This window comes from Candida parapsilosis, contig 005809, assembly GCF_000182765.1.
Source record: "Candida parapsilosis strain CDC317 annotated contig 005809".
NCBI lineage: Eukaryota > Fungi > Ascomycota > Pichiomycetes > Serinales > Debaryomycetaceae > Lodderomyces > Lodderomyces parapsilosis.
Genome location: NW_023503281.1, coordinates 152,938 through 170,271, shown reverse-complemented (window position 1 = coordinate 170,271; position 17,334 = coordinate 152,938). Strand labels below are relative to the sequence as shown.

General features: G+C 38.5%; 7 protein-coding genes across 7 annotated transcripts; 2 read left to right on the top strand and 5 right to left on the bottom strand. All coding sequences in view use genetic code 12, as the record gives it.

Annotated features, from left to right (window-relative positions):
- Positions 1–1,041: 1,041 nt before the first annotated feature.
- On the bottom strand, positions 1,042–2,331 carry CPAR2_200930 (SANT/Myb-like DNA-binding domain-containing protein; the record flags this gene model as incomplete). Its single annotated transcript, XM_036808933.1, has 1 exon — positions 1,042–2,331. One exon carries the CDS (start codon positions 2,329–2,331, stop codon positions 1,042–1,044), a length of 1,290 nt encoding a protein of 429 aa, XP_036665621.1.
- Positions 2,332–5,068: 2,737 nt separating this feature from the next.
- On the bottom strand, positions 5,069–7,243 carry YTA6 (putative AAA family ATPase; the record flags this gene model as incomplete). The annotated part of the gene is made up of 1 exon (XM_036808932.1): positions 5,069–7,243. One exon carries the CDS (start codon positions 7,241–7,243, stop codon positions 5,069–5,071), a length of 2,175 nt encoding a protein of 724 aa, XP_036665620.1.
- A 907-nt stretch (positions 7,244–8,150) lies between these two features.
- CPAR2_200910 (uncharacterized protein) lies at positions 8,151–8,711 on the top strand (the record flags this gene model as incomplete). The annotated part of the gene is made up of 1 exon (XM_036808931.1): positions 8,151–8,711. One exon carries the CDS (start codon positions 8,151–8,153, stop codon positions 8,709–8,711), a length of 561 nt encoding a protein of 186 aa, XP_036665619.1.
- Positions 8,712–9,456: 745 nt separating this feature from the next.
- On the bottom strand, positions 9,457–10,350 carry CPAR2_200900 (carbon-nitrogen hydrolase family protein; the record flags this gene model as incomplete). The annotated part of the gene is made up of 1 exon (XM_036808930.1): positions 9,457–10,350. The coding sequence occupies one exon, from the start codon at positions 10,348–10,350 to the stop codon at positions 9,457–9,459; it is 894 nt and encodes a 297-aa protein (XP_036665618.1).
- A 594-nt stretch (positions 10,351–10,944) lies between these two features.
- On the bottom strand, positions 10,945–11,268 carry CPAR2_200890 (uncharacterized protein; the record flags this gene model as incomplete). The annotated part of the gene is made up of 1 exon (XM_036808929.1): positions 10,945–11,268. The coding sequence occupies one exon, from the start codon at positions 11,266–11,268 to the stop codon at positions 10,945–10,947; it is 324 nt and encodes a 107-aa protein (XP_036665617.1).
- A 1,229-nt stretch (positions 11,269–12,497) lies between these two features.
- On the bottom strand, positions 12,498–14,201 carry CPAR2_200880 (uncharacterized protein; the record flags this gene model as incomplete). The annotated part of the gene is made up of 1 exon (XM_036808928.1): positions 12,498–14,201. One exon carries the CDS (start codon positions 14,199–14,201, stop codon positions 12,498–12,500), a length of 1,704 nt encoding a protein of 567 aa, XP_036665616.1.
- Positions 14,202–16,713: 2,512 nt separating this feature from the next.
- On the top strand, positions 16,714–17,289 carry CPAR2_200870 (uncharacterized protein; the record flags this gene model as incomplete). Its single annotated transcript, XM_036808927.1, has 1 exon — positions 16,714–17,289. The coding sequence occupies one exon, from the start codon at positions 16,714–16,716 to the stop codon at positions 17,287–17,289; it is 576 nt and encodes a 191-aa protein (XP_036665615.1).
- Positions 17,290–17,334: the final 45 nt, after the last annotated feature.

Genomic DNA, 17,334 nt, shown 5'->3' with positions numbered 1-17,334 from the left:
ACATTTGAAGTTAATATTTTTCGAATATCAAGATTTGGTTCAAAAAGTCACAAAAGAGTATTACTCAACCCTGCTGCTTCAAATGTTAATTGCCAATAAAAAATTTTGTATTTAAAGCTAAGTCACGATTGATCAGCTTACGATTTTTAAACTTTAACCTCGTTTGTGTGTGCTTTGCCGATGCACATCTAACTCCGACCCGATCTCTATTAAGATTAACGACGTAGAAAGGTTGTTTAATAGTGAAAAGATAAAGTATGATGGAGCAAACTATAGCTGGGAAGTTTAATCTGCCTTTTGTCTAAACTTAATCGTCTACTTAGCCGGCAACACAGCCAGTACACTCTACTTAGTGGAGTTGCGAATAAGAAATAGAGAGGTCAGATTAAACAGGAGGGAGGGGGCGAGGGGGGTATCATGTTTCGGAGAAAAAGGATTTAGATTCCGCCTTTTGACTTTTGTGAGGGGTTTGCGTTTAATTTTATGCGTGTGTGAATGACCAACAATCTCAAAGCGTACAGAAGGCAAAAAAAAATCAATTATTTATTTCTTTCTGTCTTATTGTTTCTTTTCTGTGTCGTGTCAAAAATTTTAAGAAACGAGCATTAGCTTTGTGTAATGTTTACCTTTTCATGTATCTATATGTACCTTACTTCAAAAAATCATAACAAACCTGTTACGAAACAGAGAGAGAGAGGAATTTAGGATCTTTGCAGAGAGAGTGGTTTGGAGCTATGTTTGACGGTTGACTCTATTATGTTTTGCGTTGACAAAAAGAAACAATAACTGTCCCCAAAAGTAGACAATAAAATAATTAAACGTTGACGCTTTGATGGACATTAAATCTCGTATGAAGTCTATGTGCATATGAAGGTGATGTACATCAGTGTCGTTGACGATGACCATCAAAACTTTACGGCTGTTATATTAGGTTATATGTTTTGCCAACTACAGGCACACAAGCAAATAGTTATTTTTGGTGTATTTTCTACATTTAGTAATTTTGTAAACTTTAATCTAATATTTTTTAGATTCTCATTTTTAGTTGAGTAAGAAATCAATCTTATTGGTTTGATTGTGGCTTTTTTTGTTCAAGTTCGTCTCATCATCATCTTCTTCTGTGGAAGCACGAGTTTCTGATGGAAGTCCCTCAACTCGGCTTTGCCGCTCTTCTTGACTAGCGAAATTTGTTTCAGCAAATGATGAAGCATTCAGTTCTTTCTCTTTATCAGAAGCCTCAGTACTGGGTACTTTTGAACCAACATCGAGATTGCTTATAATGCGCCTCCATCGAAACTGACACGCATTCGGTGTACGTTCATGAAAAAACGTCGAAATCTCTCTCCATCCCAACTTTTGCACTTCTTTTAGTTCTCGTAATAGTTTATCCTCGTCAGCTGACCATGTTGAAGATTGTTTTGATTTTCTTGGAACTCCAACATAACCAGCGTAAGGATCTGGCATTGTGTATGGTACTACATTGTAATAAAATTGATGTTGTGCAGGGGCCAGAGACAGGGACGACATTGGTTGTTGGTAATAATGTTGTTGCATGTGATGCATGGGAATATACTGTGGGTGTGGTGGTAATTGAGGTGGTTGATAAGAAGGATAGTACTCAGGGTTGTGGGAGTATGTCGTAGGGATTTGTTGTAGTGGAATGAGGGATGGAGGATATGGTGTAGTTTGAGATTGAGGTGGTGGTATTAGTTGATATGGTTCAGCCGGGGCCTGCAGCTGTGAAGAAGAATAGTAATATCGAGTCTCTTGTTGCAATGGAAGGTTTTGTTGAGATGTAGGGTAAGATTGTAATGTGTGCATGGGAGGCAATTGTTGTTCTGGCATGTGTTGAGGTAAAGATTGTTGCGAGACGACGGTAGCCGCTTCTGGTACAGACTCGGTTTGTTGACTTCGTGATACATTAACATGTCTTGAAGGAAGGGTTAAGTTTTGTCCGATGTTTATGTGTGGTAGAACAGGCAGCTGATTTTGCTGCGATCTGAATAAAACATTCAGACTGGGAAGCGGCGCAGATGGCAGACCCTGCGTCAGACTATGCTTGTCTTTAACTTGAAAATTTTGCGACAGAAAAGAATCATCTGCTCTGCTGTCACCTTCTTCAGGATTTGGAACAGACTCTAGTGATGTTTCAGCCTCGCTCATGTCACCTTCACCTAAGTTAATGGGCTTCTTTAATATATTCAACGCTTCAATTGATGGTTTATACCTCAAGTTTCGTGGTTTAGCAACTTGTGCTTGTTCATGCTTGCGCTTTCTTTTTGGAAACGTTGAAGGTTTGAAAATATCTTTATTCCCCATTAACGTTAACATAGCCTTAAAAAATGGAGCTGAATTTCCCACACGATAATTAATAGATATGGGTTGGCTACCTGAGACTTTACAAGTATTTAAGATCTGGCTTGAATGTGACCGCTATTGTTGCGAAAAGCTGAGGAGCTATAATGAATGATTTTGGAGTTCAACAGGACCACAGCTGGTGATGTATATCGATTATAATGGTTCGAATTATGTGCGACTAGTTGGTTTTCCTTTGGTAGGTATTGCGCTTTGGTATTGGCTTGTAAACGAGTGAATAAATAGCGGAATTGTGCGACTTTATAGAATTTGAATTGAAAATTATGATGAACACCGGTGGATGACGCTAACTGACCGAGGGTTACTTAGTTAATCTAGTGTTGATATGTATACAGTAAGTTTTGAATGGTATCGGGAAAAAATAAAAATAAAAATAAAAATCTTTGGACCCCAAAATTGCATCTCTTTGTTCAAGCTTGTTATAAATAGCTTCCAAGTAGCTACTTATATATTTATTTCAAGAGATCTATCTATATGTAATAGAATCTCACTTCTACTTTCTTTTTGTCTTTGTATCTTTTTGAATTATTAAGGAAAACTAAAATTCCTAGCGGTAACAAAAATGGAAAATAAAAATAAAATAAAAAAATAAAAAATAAAAAATAAAATTGATTTTGCATTTTAACTCAATATGCACCAATTGTATATTACACAAAACATTTATAACCTAAAATATCAGAGCATAGACTATATTATATGGCACAAACATCAATTGAAAAATAAGCGTATTAAGCGTGCGCTATAACAATAATGTACAATCATAAAGTGAGAAATAAGCCCACAGGTTTATGAAGCTCAAGCACTTAAACCATTGTGAAAATTGGAAAAGGAGCAACTTCTCTTCCTATGTCTCCTCCACAAGCACTCTTACTTAATTGAGATACAACTTAACGTAAAGCAACCTTCAAGCATCTGCACAGGCTCTTAAATGCCAGCACTACTTTTCCTTTTCTCAACTTTTTTTTACTACTAAGTCCGTCGATTGACACAAAATGCAGTCCGTAATGAACAATATAATACATCACGCCTTGAAATTGGCTTCTTTTTTTTTTCTTTTTTCTTATTCCTCTTTCATTCTCCCTTTATAATTCTTCTCTGACTTAACTTTCTAAGTGCCATAGGGCACTAAAAGCTTTTTCAGTATCATTTGCGATGATTTGGTTGCTACATTAAACAAAGTACTGATCGAAGGGTTGGTTTTGTACTTCTTCTCCCCACTGTCCCCTTGCTACAACCGCTCAAATGTGTTGCAAATCAGGACTGCCAAGTCGTTGATTTGGTTATTAATATCTTGATCTACAACTTTTAACCGAAAAATGTCGTTATAAAAAAAAAACAGTCACAGGGCTTAGTTTCGAAGGGTTTGAATATGCAGGGCGAAGACGTAGCGTCTCGAAGTTTGATGAATTTTGGTTACTTTTATCTTTGCAAAAATATAGCATTCATACGAGACTTCTTTCTAAACGAACGAGCCTGCTGTAAGTGAGACTCAAGTACATGACTTTGGTTACAGCAAACATGAATTCCTTTTTTTTTTTCGTAAACCTTGCGCTTTTTTTTTGTTCTAGAACTAGTGCAAAAGAACAATAGTCATGGGTCTAAATATGTGACAACTATTGGTTATAACGGAATAACAATGTGGTCCAAACAATAGGTTATGAACCCTGAGTCTTGATCACTTTATGTTCTCTTTTTCCGGATCCAAAATGGAATGTTTATGAGATCTCTTAATTATGTACCTTATTGTTTACCTTTTTTTTTCGGTTTCTACTAACAACATGAAACAATCAAAAGTTCAAATAAGCAAGCGAATGTATGTTTATTAGCCGAGACACGTTTTGGCGAAGTTACATTTTCATCTAATACAAACTAATAGAAAGGATAATCCATACACTAAGCCCAAATCTAGATCTATTTTCTCCAAAAATAATACAACCGTTTCAGTATTGTATTTTGAGCAGGTTCACAAGTTAGACAAGAGCAAATGCGATTTCTTGTAGATCAAATCACTGTCTCATCTCAGTGGTTCGCTAAAGTTTACTCATTGATGCGTATCTAATTAATTAACGGTCTTGAAATCTCCCATTGTTAACAGGCAGTGTTATTGTTTCTAAATTTAGAAACAGAACCACTCAGTTAGGAAGATGAAAAGTATACTATGCTTGGCTATTGTTCTCCTTCTGCTGGTTGCAATAGTTCAAAGTGGTGGAAAAGAAAAAAAGAATTCTCTATGGACACAAATCATCATGTCGCTGGTTGTACAAAGGTATTTCCGACAAGGACAATAAGCTGAACTGAAATTCTCACTTTTAATTTACATTTATGCATCACAAAAGAGTGTTTGGTCTGCTTTAAGCGAGCCCACGATCATTAACCAAAATCAGCGACGTGCATTGCTTTACTGCTGATCGAAAATGACGAACCAATAAAAGGCGCATATCCGAAAGATTTTGAAAAACCGGCACTAGCTATCGAAGAACGTTAGGATTCACCTACAACAAAGCCCATCATACGTTTCAATTACCCTACTGTAAGTTTATATGCCGCTACAAACAACACAAAAGTCACTATTGAGATAAACACAATTCAAACTCATCCCATAAATTTCAGTGTATCTGCCGAGCATGCAGCTTCCAGCTCTCTCCACTTCTCTTGCCTAGGCAAAGTCGATCCCCCCTCCATGCATCCGAAATTATGCACCACTCGATCCAAACTTTTTCGCCCAATCCTCATATTCTTGAAGTCCCTCTTTTGACACACTTGGTCGAATGTACTTTAAACTGTTTTCAAAATCTTCCAAACTGATAGGTCTTATTTGATCTGTCGGTGTCAGCAACAACTTGTCGCCCAAAGACCTTAATGGACCCATGGCAGAATCTTTAGCCAATGCTGTTATATCACTACCACTAAATCCATCAGTTAGCTTGATCAACTTTTCATAATCATCATCCGATAATGTATGCTTCTGATATTGTAATAGCTTCATGATTTGATGTTTCCTTGCTTCAGGTTCTGGTAGAGGAATATATTGTCGACGTACAAATCTTCTTCTTGCTGCCTCGTCAATAGACCATGGCAAATTGGTGGCTCCAAGGATGAGAACTCGCGACACGTCTTCACCCGAATCACGACCAGCAGCAGCACTTGAAAGCTCTGACCATTGAACAAGAAACTCATTCTTGATACGTCTAGTACTCTCATTTTCGCCTTCTGATCTCGAAGACAAAATCGAGTCAATCTCATCCATAAACACAATCGAGGGTGCTAGCTTTCTAGCCAAGAGAAATAATGCCTTGACTAACTTTTCCGACTCACCTAAATACTTTGACGTTAGTGACGATGAGCTGATGCTAAAGAAAGTCGATTGTGATTCAGTGGCAACGGCTCTAGCCAACATTGTCTTCCCCGTTCCAGGTGGTCCAAAAAGCAACATCCCTCTTGTTGGTTCTCTCAACCCTTTGAACAAATCAGGCCGCAAAAAAGGGTACACCACGGCCTCCTTCAAAGAGCTTTTTGCACCTTCCAACCCAACTATATCGTCCCAATAAACTTCATCTCCACGTACAACAACGTCATTAAGAATGTTCTTGGCTGCAATTGGATCTATTCCTCGAATAGAAGAAATCAAAGTGTTTTGCTCCTTCTCAGATGTCAACGCATACACTGGATCAGATTGCGATTCAAACTTCTCGCCATCGTAACCACTTAGTAAATCGTCCATCGTTGGACTATTGATCGATTCTTTCTCCTCTTCAGGCTCAGACTTTTTAGGTGCCACTTTCTTTGTTGCTCCATTAGCGGCGCCATTGGCTGCGACACGAATCTTTCCTTGAGTAGGCTTGGGTTTAACATAGTTGTAAGTAATTGTTGGTTTCGGCTTGGTTGCTACCGTTGGGGCCAGTGTAGGTTTTTTCAGCTGTTGCATTAGCTTGTGTAAATTGAGCGGCTTTGGTTTGTTGTAAACGTATGGTCCTTTAGGCTTTGGACGAACATCGGTGGTGCTTTTAGAAATATGCTCAACTGGTGTCATACCCTTATCATGCCTTGGTTGAGATGCGGATTTTGGAGGACTATCGGAAACCATTTTGATTGTTAGATCATCCATGGATCGGTAGACATCTTTTGATCGAGCGGAGTCATCCATATCTATTAGATTAGGTTCATCATAGTTTTCTGACAAGCCCGAAGACGATCTTGACGAGTCGACCTTTTCCCAGTTATCCCCTTTGGTAGTGTATGTATCTTGATCGAAATCGGCAAAGTAGCTCGAAACTTCCACTTTTGGTGCCGGTGACATTTCGAACTTATATTTCCCAGGTTTCTGCCATGACTTCGATGCTGCCTGTGAAGCTTGCTGGACTGATTCCTGTGCCAACCTCGTGCTTGGGGTCTTGCTCGACCCCCCATTTGAGTGGGTGCGTAATGATTTCATTAAATGTCTCAGTGGTGGTGGAGCTGAACTGCCAAAAGAATTGGAGGGCAGTGTCACTCTCAACGATGGAACCGTCTTATCTCTAATGCCTCTTGGAGGAGGGGGAGGTGGTGCGCCATTAGCTTCCCGTTTCAATTTTCGATTCTTTTCGTCTAACCTTAGTTGAACTCTTATCAAATGCTTAACATTTTCGTCACGTATACTCTTTAGACTGTCCAATATTGCTTTCTCTTGAGGCTCCAACTTGGAGCTATACTTGTCGAAAAGATCCAACTTGTACAACAATGTTGTATGTAGGCTTTTCCATCCTTTCAATGCATCATCGACATTGTTCTCTTCCTCCAATGTTAGGTTCTTTATTGTCTCACTGCAACAATCATTGTATGTCTGTTCAAGCTCTTCCAACGTAACTTGAGCTGGTTTTTTTCTAAACATCTTGTATGTTGGGTCTGTTGAATGTGATTGGTGACAAGGGAAGGTATGAAATTGCTCTTGATTCAACTAGTTGAGTGATATGTGTATAAGGGCGCCACAATAAAGTATGTGTCAAATCTTTGACCTTTGCTATTTCACCGATCAGAGTTTTCTATTTATTTTTTTCTTTTGATCCCTCTGATAGAGCTTAGCAGTTACAACTTTTTTTTTGGTAAATCAAACACGTCCGAAAGGAATTATAATGTTGGTGGACGCAGTGAGATTGGTCGATTAAGTTGATACTCGAGACCATCCAGAGATGTAACCACTTCACTATCTACACAAGAACTATTGTATTGTAAAAAATTTTTTGAATGGTCATATTTTCTGATACACAGCCGCATGAGAAAATTCTACAAAACATCTGGCGGAAAATGTAGTGATATAACGGGATACTCAAAAGTTTCCAACCTTTTAAATATTCTTTTTAACCACCTTGATCTAACCGAAATGTAATCAACAACAAGGCAACAGCATGAGCGAAAGACGAATGCAAAGCACCTCTGACTTAGTCTCAAGATCAAATGTTTTTATCTCCCTAACTTAATAGGCGAGACAGGCGACCTTATAATGAGATAAAGCTCTCCTTCATTGAACACGGAGTTCAAATCTGAGACGAGATAGCTCCAATTCGACTTTGCCATACCTGAAAACTGCACTTACTGCCAAATTTTTCGGAGTACAACTTTCTAAAGAGAAAAGAAGAAGTAAAGGAAGTTAAAAAAAAAAATTGTAGAAATGAATTTTTGGTGATGAGCGTCAACGCTGCCAAAGTATGTGTGCATGGATGCGAAGTTTTTTTCTCCACGTCAAAGGCAGGATTTTGATAATTTCTGCAACTTACGGCACGATACTACCACTACGTAATATGGAGCTAACCGATATTTTGGCACTTGTTGTTTCCCTTATCCAGAGAGTGCTTGCTACAGCTATTGGCTTTGCCGTTGCTGCCCATGAAAAGTACCCTGAATACACAAACATTGTGTTTACCATCATTGCCGGGTACATAGTTTACTCGTTACTTGTCAAATCAGCAAAAGCATGGATTAGATTTACAATTAGTCTCATGAAACTGGTCCTAGTTGTGGCATTCATTGTTCTAGCATATGCCATATCTGTCAGAGGTTGGGAGACTTTTTACAACTTTGACATTCCCCGCATCCAAGGGTTTGCATCAATGTTTTACAAGATTGGCAAAACTACAATGGGAACATTTGCGAAAGGACAGGAACAAAGCTATCAAGAGTATTGGAAAGCTGCAGAGGAAGCAACTAGTGGAGGGAAAACAGGCAACCCAATCATTGACGAGGGACTAGATTACTTGCGGGAAAATCTTGGCAGTGATACGATCGACCAGGGGATTGAGTACTTGAAGGACAAGATTGACCTCAATGATGTCCAGAATCTACTACGTATGGTGAATCGTTAACGGTGATGCAACCCAATGGGAAGGCATTCTCTGTGGCTACTCTATCCCATGAATTTGATGTGGGAAGCATTGAATGAAGCTCTTTGTACCTTATCTGGAGTTCTTATCTCCACCATAGCGAAAACTCCAGTTCCGTAGAAGATTAATGACATTTCTGTAGATAGGTACAATATTTTACATCTATTCGGTTTCTATTCCTTGAACGATAGTAGGAAACGTTCATTTCGTGCCCTAACAAACGGTCAACACCCTTCTTTTCTTTTGCTTTTGGATTTGTTTACTGCTACATCACCAAAGTAGGATGTGAAACATATTGGCGCAACTGCTTTCAAGATACCCACACTTCAGGTTGAAGGAAGCAAGGTTGAGGGGCTTGATTTGCAAAATCACAAACTTCCAGGAGCGTCCAACTGGGTGCAAAAAAGGGGGATTCATAAATATGTATATTTTCGAAGGGAAATATGAACGAGTTGTTGTTAAAACAGGATCTGTTAAATGAATAGTCTGTATCATGTGTAGTTTGATAACGTTAAATTGATGACTTTTCCGATGAAAGGGGCCAATTAAGGGTGTCTCCTTCATATCCCGGAAGCATTGTTCGAGTCTTCTTGGATGTAATTATTATTGAAAAGTTCTGCTGCAGATACATGTCTTGGCCGAGTCAATTGCGCGGCTTTTGCAATCTCCGAAAGGCAAACGAACAAAAGCATAGTAACCCCAATACAATTCATCTGGGAGTGGCTTCTCACAAATCTCCAAACACGTCTGCTCTTCGATGTTGCGATAAAGGCATATTGGTTCTCACCTTGTTCAATTGGTCAAAGTCCAAATCAGCATAAATCACCTCAAAATAATCACTATCGTCATCAACAGATAAATCTTTGTCATCAAATTTCTTTGCTTTTGCCAACACAGTACCCCAGGGGTCAACAATGATGGAGTCACCATAGCTTATCCTTTCTATTGTATCCCCCTTTTCATTAGTCCCAACATCATGATGTCCACATTGTGCTGCATTGACCACAAAACATTGCGAGTCCAAAGCTCGAGCTTTACTCAACACTTCCCAATGTGCATCGCCTGTTTTCGTTGTGAATGCACTGGGGAAAGTGAGGATGTTGGCTCCCAATTGACGCAACTTCAAACTGAGTTCAGGGAACCGTATATCATAACAGATTGAAAGACCGATATTGGCAACATCGTCGATTAAAGTCGGCGGTGTGATTGTGTTCCCCGCTTCCACTGAATTTGATTCCTTGAGTATTGGTCCATTGGGCACATCAACATCGAACAAGTGCAATTTTTGATATCGCGATACGATTGTCCCCTTTGGATCTATCAACAAGTGAACATTCTCGACCTTGGTGGTAGTGTCATTGGGCAAGTGAATACCGATGGACACATACGTAGATTGATTTAGAGCTTTAATATGTTCAACCAAGGGCGTGAGGAATGCTGTCTTGACTTGTTGTGATAATTGAAGTGAATGTTTTGCATTTTGAGCCAAGTAGTCGGTGGCTTCTGGAAGGAATAGAATGCGAGCTTGGTTTTGTATAGCAAGATTGAGGATTTTGTATACTGTACGAAGGTTATTTTTGGTGTTTGAAGATGAACATAGTTGACCAACAGCAACCTTCATTGTAAGGTGATGTATTACTGGTACATGAAAATATGTGGCGCTGACAATGACGTTTTTTTGAATGGTCCATTGGTAACGCTACCGTCTTTTCTAATGAAATATGGCGAGGTTGCCATCTACTTGCTCCCTCCCCCGATTAACAAGTTTGAACTTCTTCGAAATCTACAGCACGAGCTTCTTCTAATCTTTCCCCCGGTGATTTTTCTCCTCCTTTTCCCGGAGAGTTCTCTGATTGCATCACTTTGTCATTGATAAGAAATGTTGCAGAGCCAAACAAACGTTTTACAATCAGATGAGGGGAGTGAAGGTTTTCGCAAATCAAAGTTTTGCAATTGATACAGATGTTCTCCGCTTCAGATAATGAGAGATTTCTTTGATACACTCTAACCTTTATCGAATCAAAGTTTACTGCAACAACTCCAAATGCGGAGAAGGTACGAACAACACGCGCTTTCAGTTAGTAATGTTGTTAAAATCTACAATGCTCGTCATTTAGTTTACCTTCAATGTTTATTCACAGGAAAGTTATAAACTCATTCGTTACATTCGTTAAATCATCAAAAAAGTATAATACAACAGCGCCACTCTTATCTTCTAAGCTCTGTTAACTGGTCCAGCAGTATGTACGTCTTCTGATGAATATATAGTTGGCTCAAATGGTTCAGCATCTTCAGCTTTTGTAGTAGTGGTAGCAGCGGCAGCAGCAGAAGCATTGATAACATCGTCATTGGAAACCAATGAAATGTCGTTGATGTTGTTGTAGTTTACACATCTTATCCTTGATGAGTAAAATTGTTTCTTTATGAGTTGGCTTGGTTGCGATTTTGGGTATCTTATGATTTGTTGTTTAGCAATTGGAACCCAATGCCTGGCAGCAGTTTGTATATTGCTTACACTGAGAATTCTTTGTGCGACCATCGTAGTAGTGTGGAATAGTTGTGCTTGTAGGGGTATAATATGAAAGTTGGTATGAAGCAGAAACATACCAGTTTGAACTCTACTGGATATTTCATGGGATATTTATAATTTGAGAATTGTGCTTTGGTGATGATAATAGTTTTCCGTTTCTCCAGATTTTACTCTCTTTTGTGTCCATTACGCAATCACCCATTATATGCAGTATTTATATAAGGTTGACTCATTTGTAAATGACTATTACTACCAACACAATTGACAATACGTAATTAAGCCGAGCTTAAAAAAACAAAAAAAATGTATTGTAGCTTTCTTCCCCGGATAATCGCAAACAATTGGGTTTTTTTTTTATCGCACTTTAACCTCCGAGGTTTCCACAATACAATAATGGGCCATTGTGGTTTCGTTTCCAAAGGTAACGGTCCCACGTGTAAGACTCCGCACAATAGACAATCCCCTGTAGTTACCTCAGTAGTCATGCCACCTTTTTTTTTTTTTGTTTTGTTTTTTTTTGGCTCCGGTTGTCCATGCGCAATCGAATCCATAGAAACTTCCGTTCTTCCAGAAATATTACGTTGTGCTCTCACATGCATTTAAAAGTTGATGTAGCAATAATATGGTATTCACTTCCATTCATCCAGGGGGCACTTAGTTACCTGCCAAAAGGGCACGCCGAGTGCTGCCTAAAGCTCCCTTGTCAATACGATTCTAATATAGAGCGTTGCTTCGTAGTTGATCCTTTTGTGGTCTGATTTCTTGTCTCTGTCCAATAAAAACGATTCAACTACTCTTTGTGTTTGTGATACGAATAAGGCACCACTGAGTAAAAGATGTTCATCAACACTATCATGCCTTCTGTCTTTTAAGTAAATCATTTGGAATGTCATGGTGACATACTCAAGAAAACAAGCCATTATATGGGGTTTTGACAGCTATTGTTTTGCAGAGTCTTTGATCTTGATAGTTTCTTGATAGTATCTTCATTACACCTCGGGAGAGAGCTACGTTTAGAGGTTGCAAGGGATCTACAATCATTTAATACAAATATTGTAGTTTTGGAATACAATAACTAGTACTCCTCCACTTTGCAGTGAAGATAATGATCAGTTGATTGTCTATTATTCTACATTGTGTTGATTCGTTCAGAACTTTGTCCCTTTCGCAGCTAAACTTGTATATGAAGATATAAATTTTCGAATCGCTGGGAATGCTATTCTACAATATACAATTCCTCAATCGAAACAAACAATCAAGATCTTTTTCCAAATAGGCGCCTTGTTATACCTCTCCTGCTCTTCCAAATTCTGCAACTCTAATACTTCAGGGTCATAAATAACACGATCTTTATTAACATCAATCTCTTCAACCGGTTTCCATAATCGCCAATTGCGAGTATAGAGTTTATGACAAACATAACACAACAACATGACTGGTGCTCCAAGATAATTTCTGAAAAAGTTGTTGGCATCAGGCTTGCCTTCGGGGAATAATGATGTCCAAAATTGAGCAATCAATACTAAACTGTTGATGATAATTGAACACCAAGAACCAATTATACCTGTGGGAGCAATGTATGCTAACGAGTCAGTAGAAATGCCATTGTATTTTAGTGCTGCTCTGAAACGAAGATGTGCCACACAAATAAACAACCAGCAGGCAACAAATGAAATTCCCGAAATGGACAACAACCAGACAAAGACATCCTCTTGATCATCATAAGCAGCAATGAATGAGAAAAATGATGTGAGAACAGTAAGGAGCCATGCACGTAATGGTCTTCCTTGCTTGTCAATGTAATCCAACCACTTTGGAGCTAGGTTTTGATGGGCCAACGATTGAATCAATCGTTGAGAACTATACATTGCTGCGACTCCCACTGATGTGACAGAAAGTAAAATGACAACGTTGATTATATGTGGCAAAACTTTGATTCCGTTCAATTCGGCCGCCAAGACATACGGAGAGGAATGTGTTGCGATATCGCCTGATCCGAACAATTGTGGTGAATCATAAGGCACCAATAATCCAACAAATGTCAATGATCCAAGAAACAAAATGATAACTTTGAAGTAAACCAACTTTGAAGCTGCACGGATAGATGTTCTTGGATTCTTTGTTTCAGCAGCTGATAGACTAATAAACTCTGAACCACCCAATGAGAATGCACCAGTAACAAACACTGATGCCACTCCTTTAAAGCTCGTAACTGCACCCGGTTTATGATAATATCTGCCACCAATAAACCCTTGAGGTCCACCACCAACATCAATAATCAATCCAAATATAACAAAACCGCACAACATCAAAACTTTACATGAATTGAAAAATCCTTCAGCCACAGCATATACTTTGGCACCACCAAGATTTATGAGTAACACAACGACAAGAAAAATTGTCACCCAAACGTCTGGATTCACCGATAATGTCCAAAATTTAATTGTCATTGCTGCTGTGACCAACTCCAAAGAGATGATGCAACACCATTGTATCGCATAACTCCACCCTAAAGAGAATCCCAATGAATCATCAATGAATTTGGAATAATATGATTGGAACCCTCCTGGTAAGCCAGGATACGCTATGGATAACTCAGACACGGAACAGATTGTAGGAGCAAGCATGATAAGCCCAGTTATGGCATACGCAATCAAAACACCAGCAGGACCAGCCATACGTAATTTATCTCCCGAGGCTACCAACAACCCAGTGCCTAACCCTGTAGTTAATGACATTAGCCTCAACTCATTTTTGGAAATTGCCTTTTTGTAGGAACCACCAGTCACAGCTGCTGGAGGAGCTCTTCGGAAACCATCAACAAAGGAATCCCAATATCCTCTGATTCCTTTATGGTGAATTTGCCCTGAAGTTGTTGAGTTTAGATCGTAATCTGCTCTTTCTTGATTTTCGACTACCCCTTTCTCTTTATCGAGTGACATTGTGTGTAATAACTATATCAAATTGAGTTGTTTCGAACTCGTCTTTTATGATTGCTGAATTTGATTATGGAAGAAATTTTGCAACAATACCAAAGATAAAAATCGATAATGAACGAATACAGCATGATAGGGACTTTATATATAATTGAAGGTGAAAGATAAACTTAAAATGCGGGGTGATTTAGTGAGAAGGATTGTCTTACTAAAAGACCACGACCCAAACCTAAAGATCGTCAGATCAAGCTCTGTTTATTATAGTTAATTCTTAGTGCAAAACACACTTTTAAAAATAAATGCATTTGCTAAAATCGCATAGACTTTATGGTCTCTTAAGACTCCACTAAAAATGTTGATAATGGAAAGCCAAGAAGCTTTAAACCAGTCTCCATTTTGAAAACGTTGGAATTGATACTTTTACATTTTTCGCAACACCATTAATATTTCGCATTTTGTGTCAATGGGGAAAAACATTTTACAGAAATGACACAAAACTTGAATCAATGTTTCAACCGTCTCGCAATCTGATTAGAAAATCAGCAAGGCGAAGCATCGATGAGGGTCAGGTAGAATAGAACAGCTGCTTTCATATTTTGATATTAGGCTATATCAGGTAATGTGGTGGCAAACCGAGATCAGAATAAACGTACTCAAACCATTTATGCAAACAGAAGTTTAGGGTTTGTTCTTGGCAGGGCATAGAGTTCAAGAAAGATCACTTTGATCAATTAGCATACGTAGATTTGTTTTCTTATGTTTCTTTTGCCATACATATACGGTTTTAGCTTTCTTTGCATTTTCGAAAAATCGGGACTTACCTTACCCGTTGAAGAAAGGTTCTTCCGTGTTTGAGAGATGCAAAATGGCATATTTATCACTGTATCAATTTCATGATGCTATGCTATTACTAATCGAATCGGCCACACCTTGAGTTACGAACAAGTGCTAAACTGAGAGTTTCATGTATTTGATTTCCTTTACATCTTTCCAAAATGTCATGAATTTCATAAATTTAAAGTCTGCTGTGGCATTCGTGAAATCAAGCCGATTTTGCACTGTAACGCCGTGAATGGGGTTAAGGTTCAACGTTGTTTCCAAAACTAGGTTTTTCCTTTTTGGTGTCTTAAAATTGAATTTACTATTTATCGCCCCATTTTGAAATAAGGTTTAAACCGCATACAAAAAAGCGTTTCTCCCAGCTCACGCCAAGTTTACAATGTGGTGCGTATCCTCTTGAAATTAAAGGTGAATGGTAGGGACTCTTTTCCCGTTTGTTCTAGACCTAGTGTCATAGTTTTTCCCTATTGGACCATGTTATTGTTTTGAAGTCATATAAAGGTCATTTAATTGAGATCTAACGGGATGCCTTTATCAGTAATCCTTGTGAATTTATAAGATCCTGTGTGCTGTCCATTGAAGACGATTGTTGAAGATTATGGAAATACACAAACAACTTCTTTTCCAAGGCGTTAGGGTTTTTACGGAAAGCCTGTGCAATCACTGTTGAACTGTCGACACCGATTTTACCCACTATATATTTATCGCCTGATTTAATCAAACCTAAAAATTTCGTGGCAGAACGAGCAAATAAATCGATTCTAAGCCAGCTTCAGCTAAAATAGTATGCAAGGCCACCATCTCACTTAAAACAAATAACTAGGCAATGCTCGATGCACTCGGAGTATGCCTTTTCCGGATATCTATATGCTCTAAATTCTTCACCATCCAAAATGCATATACGAGATTTTGGAGTTCGGTTTCCTTGAGGATCCTACACTCTGGGCAATGATAGCATGCAAACCAGTAACTCATAAACGCATGAGTTGTTTCAAACTTTGACGGTACTTCAATTCCTGTTTGCGAATGGACTCGGACTTACATTTCCGAGATGCAAAAATTCATTCTCCAATGCGTGTGCAAATAAGGCTTTGAGACACTGACAAAAGACAAATACCCCTCCCAGCCTCTGCTCCATCCCCCCTGCTTCCGTTTGATAAATGTACTACTACATTTCCTAATTACCATTGTGAGCGATCGTCGGAGTTTGTATTGAATCCCAGCCAGTCACGTGCACAACCTTTTGATGGTAATGGTAAATCCCCATCACCTGATTCGTCCAATCTAGCAAAAACAGCTAATTCAGACGGGTATAATTCGAATGTGTTATCAGGTGATGGACTGTGCATATATATCTACTGATACAATCAATTGCGGTCTTTGCGGCAGTTAATCACACCAACCGTAGCGTTATTTCCTAACACCGTTATTAGAAATCTCGGTGATAACAAATTGGTGAAAAAATGCGAAATCCTCAGATGATACTTTCAAATGGAGAAAAAATAAAAAAAATTTCATCACGTTTGTCCTTCCGCATTATTATCGAATAGAACTAGTTGCCAACACTACATCACACCCCCTTGTGTTCTTGGGTATACAATCACCATCATCCACAATAGCTTATCCTCGGTCCTCGTCCCATTTCAAAGTCCCAACACTCTCCCAGCATCAAATTTCAATGGTTTTGTATTTTGAAAACAGGCATCGATTCGACTTTGACTTTGAAACGGCCAGTTTAGCATTTATAAACCGATATCCTAACCCATACTCCAAGCATGTACTTTCAGTAGACACTTTGGAATCATATGTTGATAAGCAAGGACAACTATGTACTACGCGAATCATAGTCAAGACTGGCAAATTGCCCAAATTCATTAAACCATTTCTTGGTGTTGCAAATTTGAATTCATGGATAATTGAAAAATCAATCATTAACCCAAGGACAAGTACATTGGTTTCGTATACGAGTAATATTGATCATCGAAAGTTTATCAGAGTAGAGGAATATTTGAAATATTATAGCGAGAAGAAGGACAATACATTTGCAACTGGGTTGAATGGTACAATTGTTGATTCAAAAGTTAAATTCTCTTCCAATTTGTTCGGATTGAAACTGAAGGTTGAAGAATGGAGTCATAAAAGATTTACGAAGAATATACAAAATACCAGAGAAGGGTTGAACTATGTCATGATGAAGTTGAAGGAAAGGGGAAGAAACTATTTAACAAATACTAAAAGAGGTGTTGATGTATAGAGCATAGTAGCTGTATATATTCTATTTAACTGACGATGATTACGA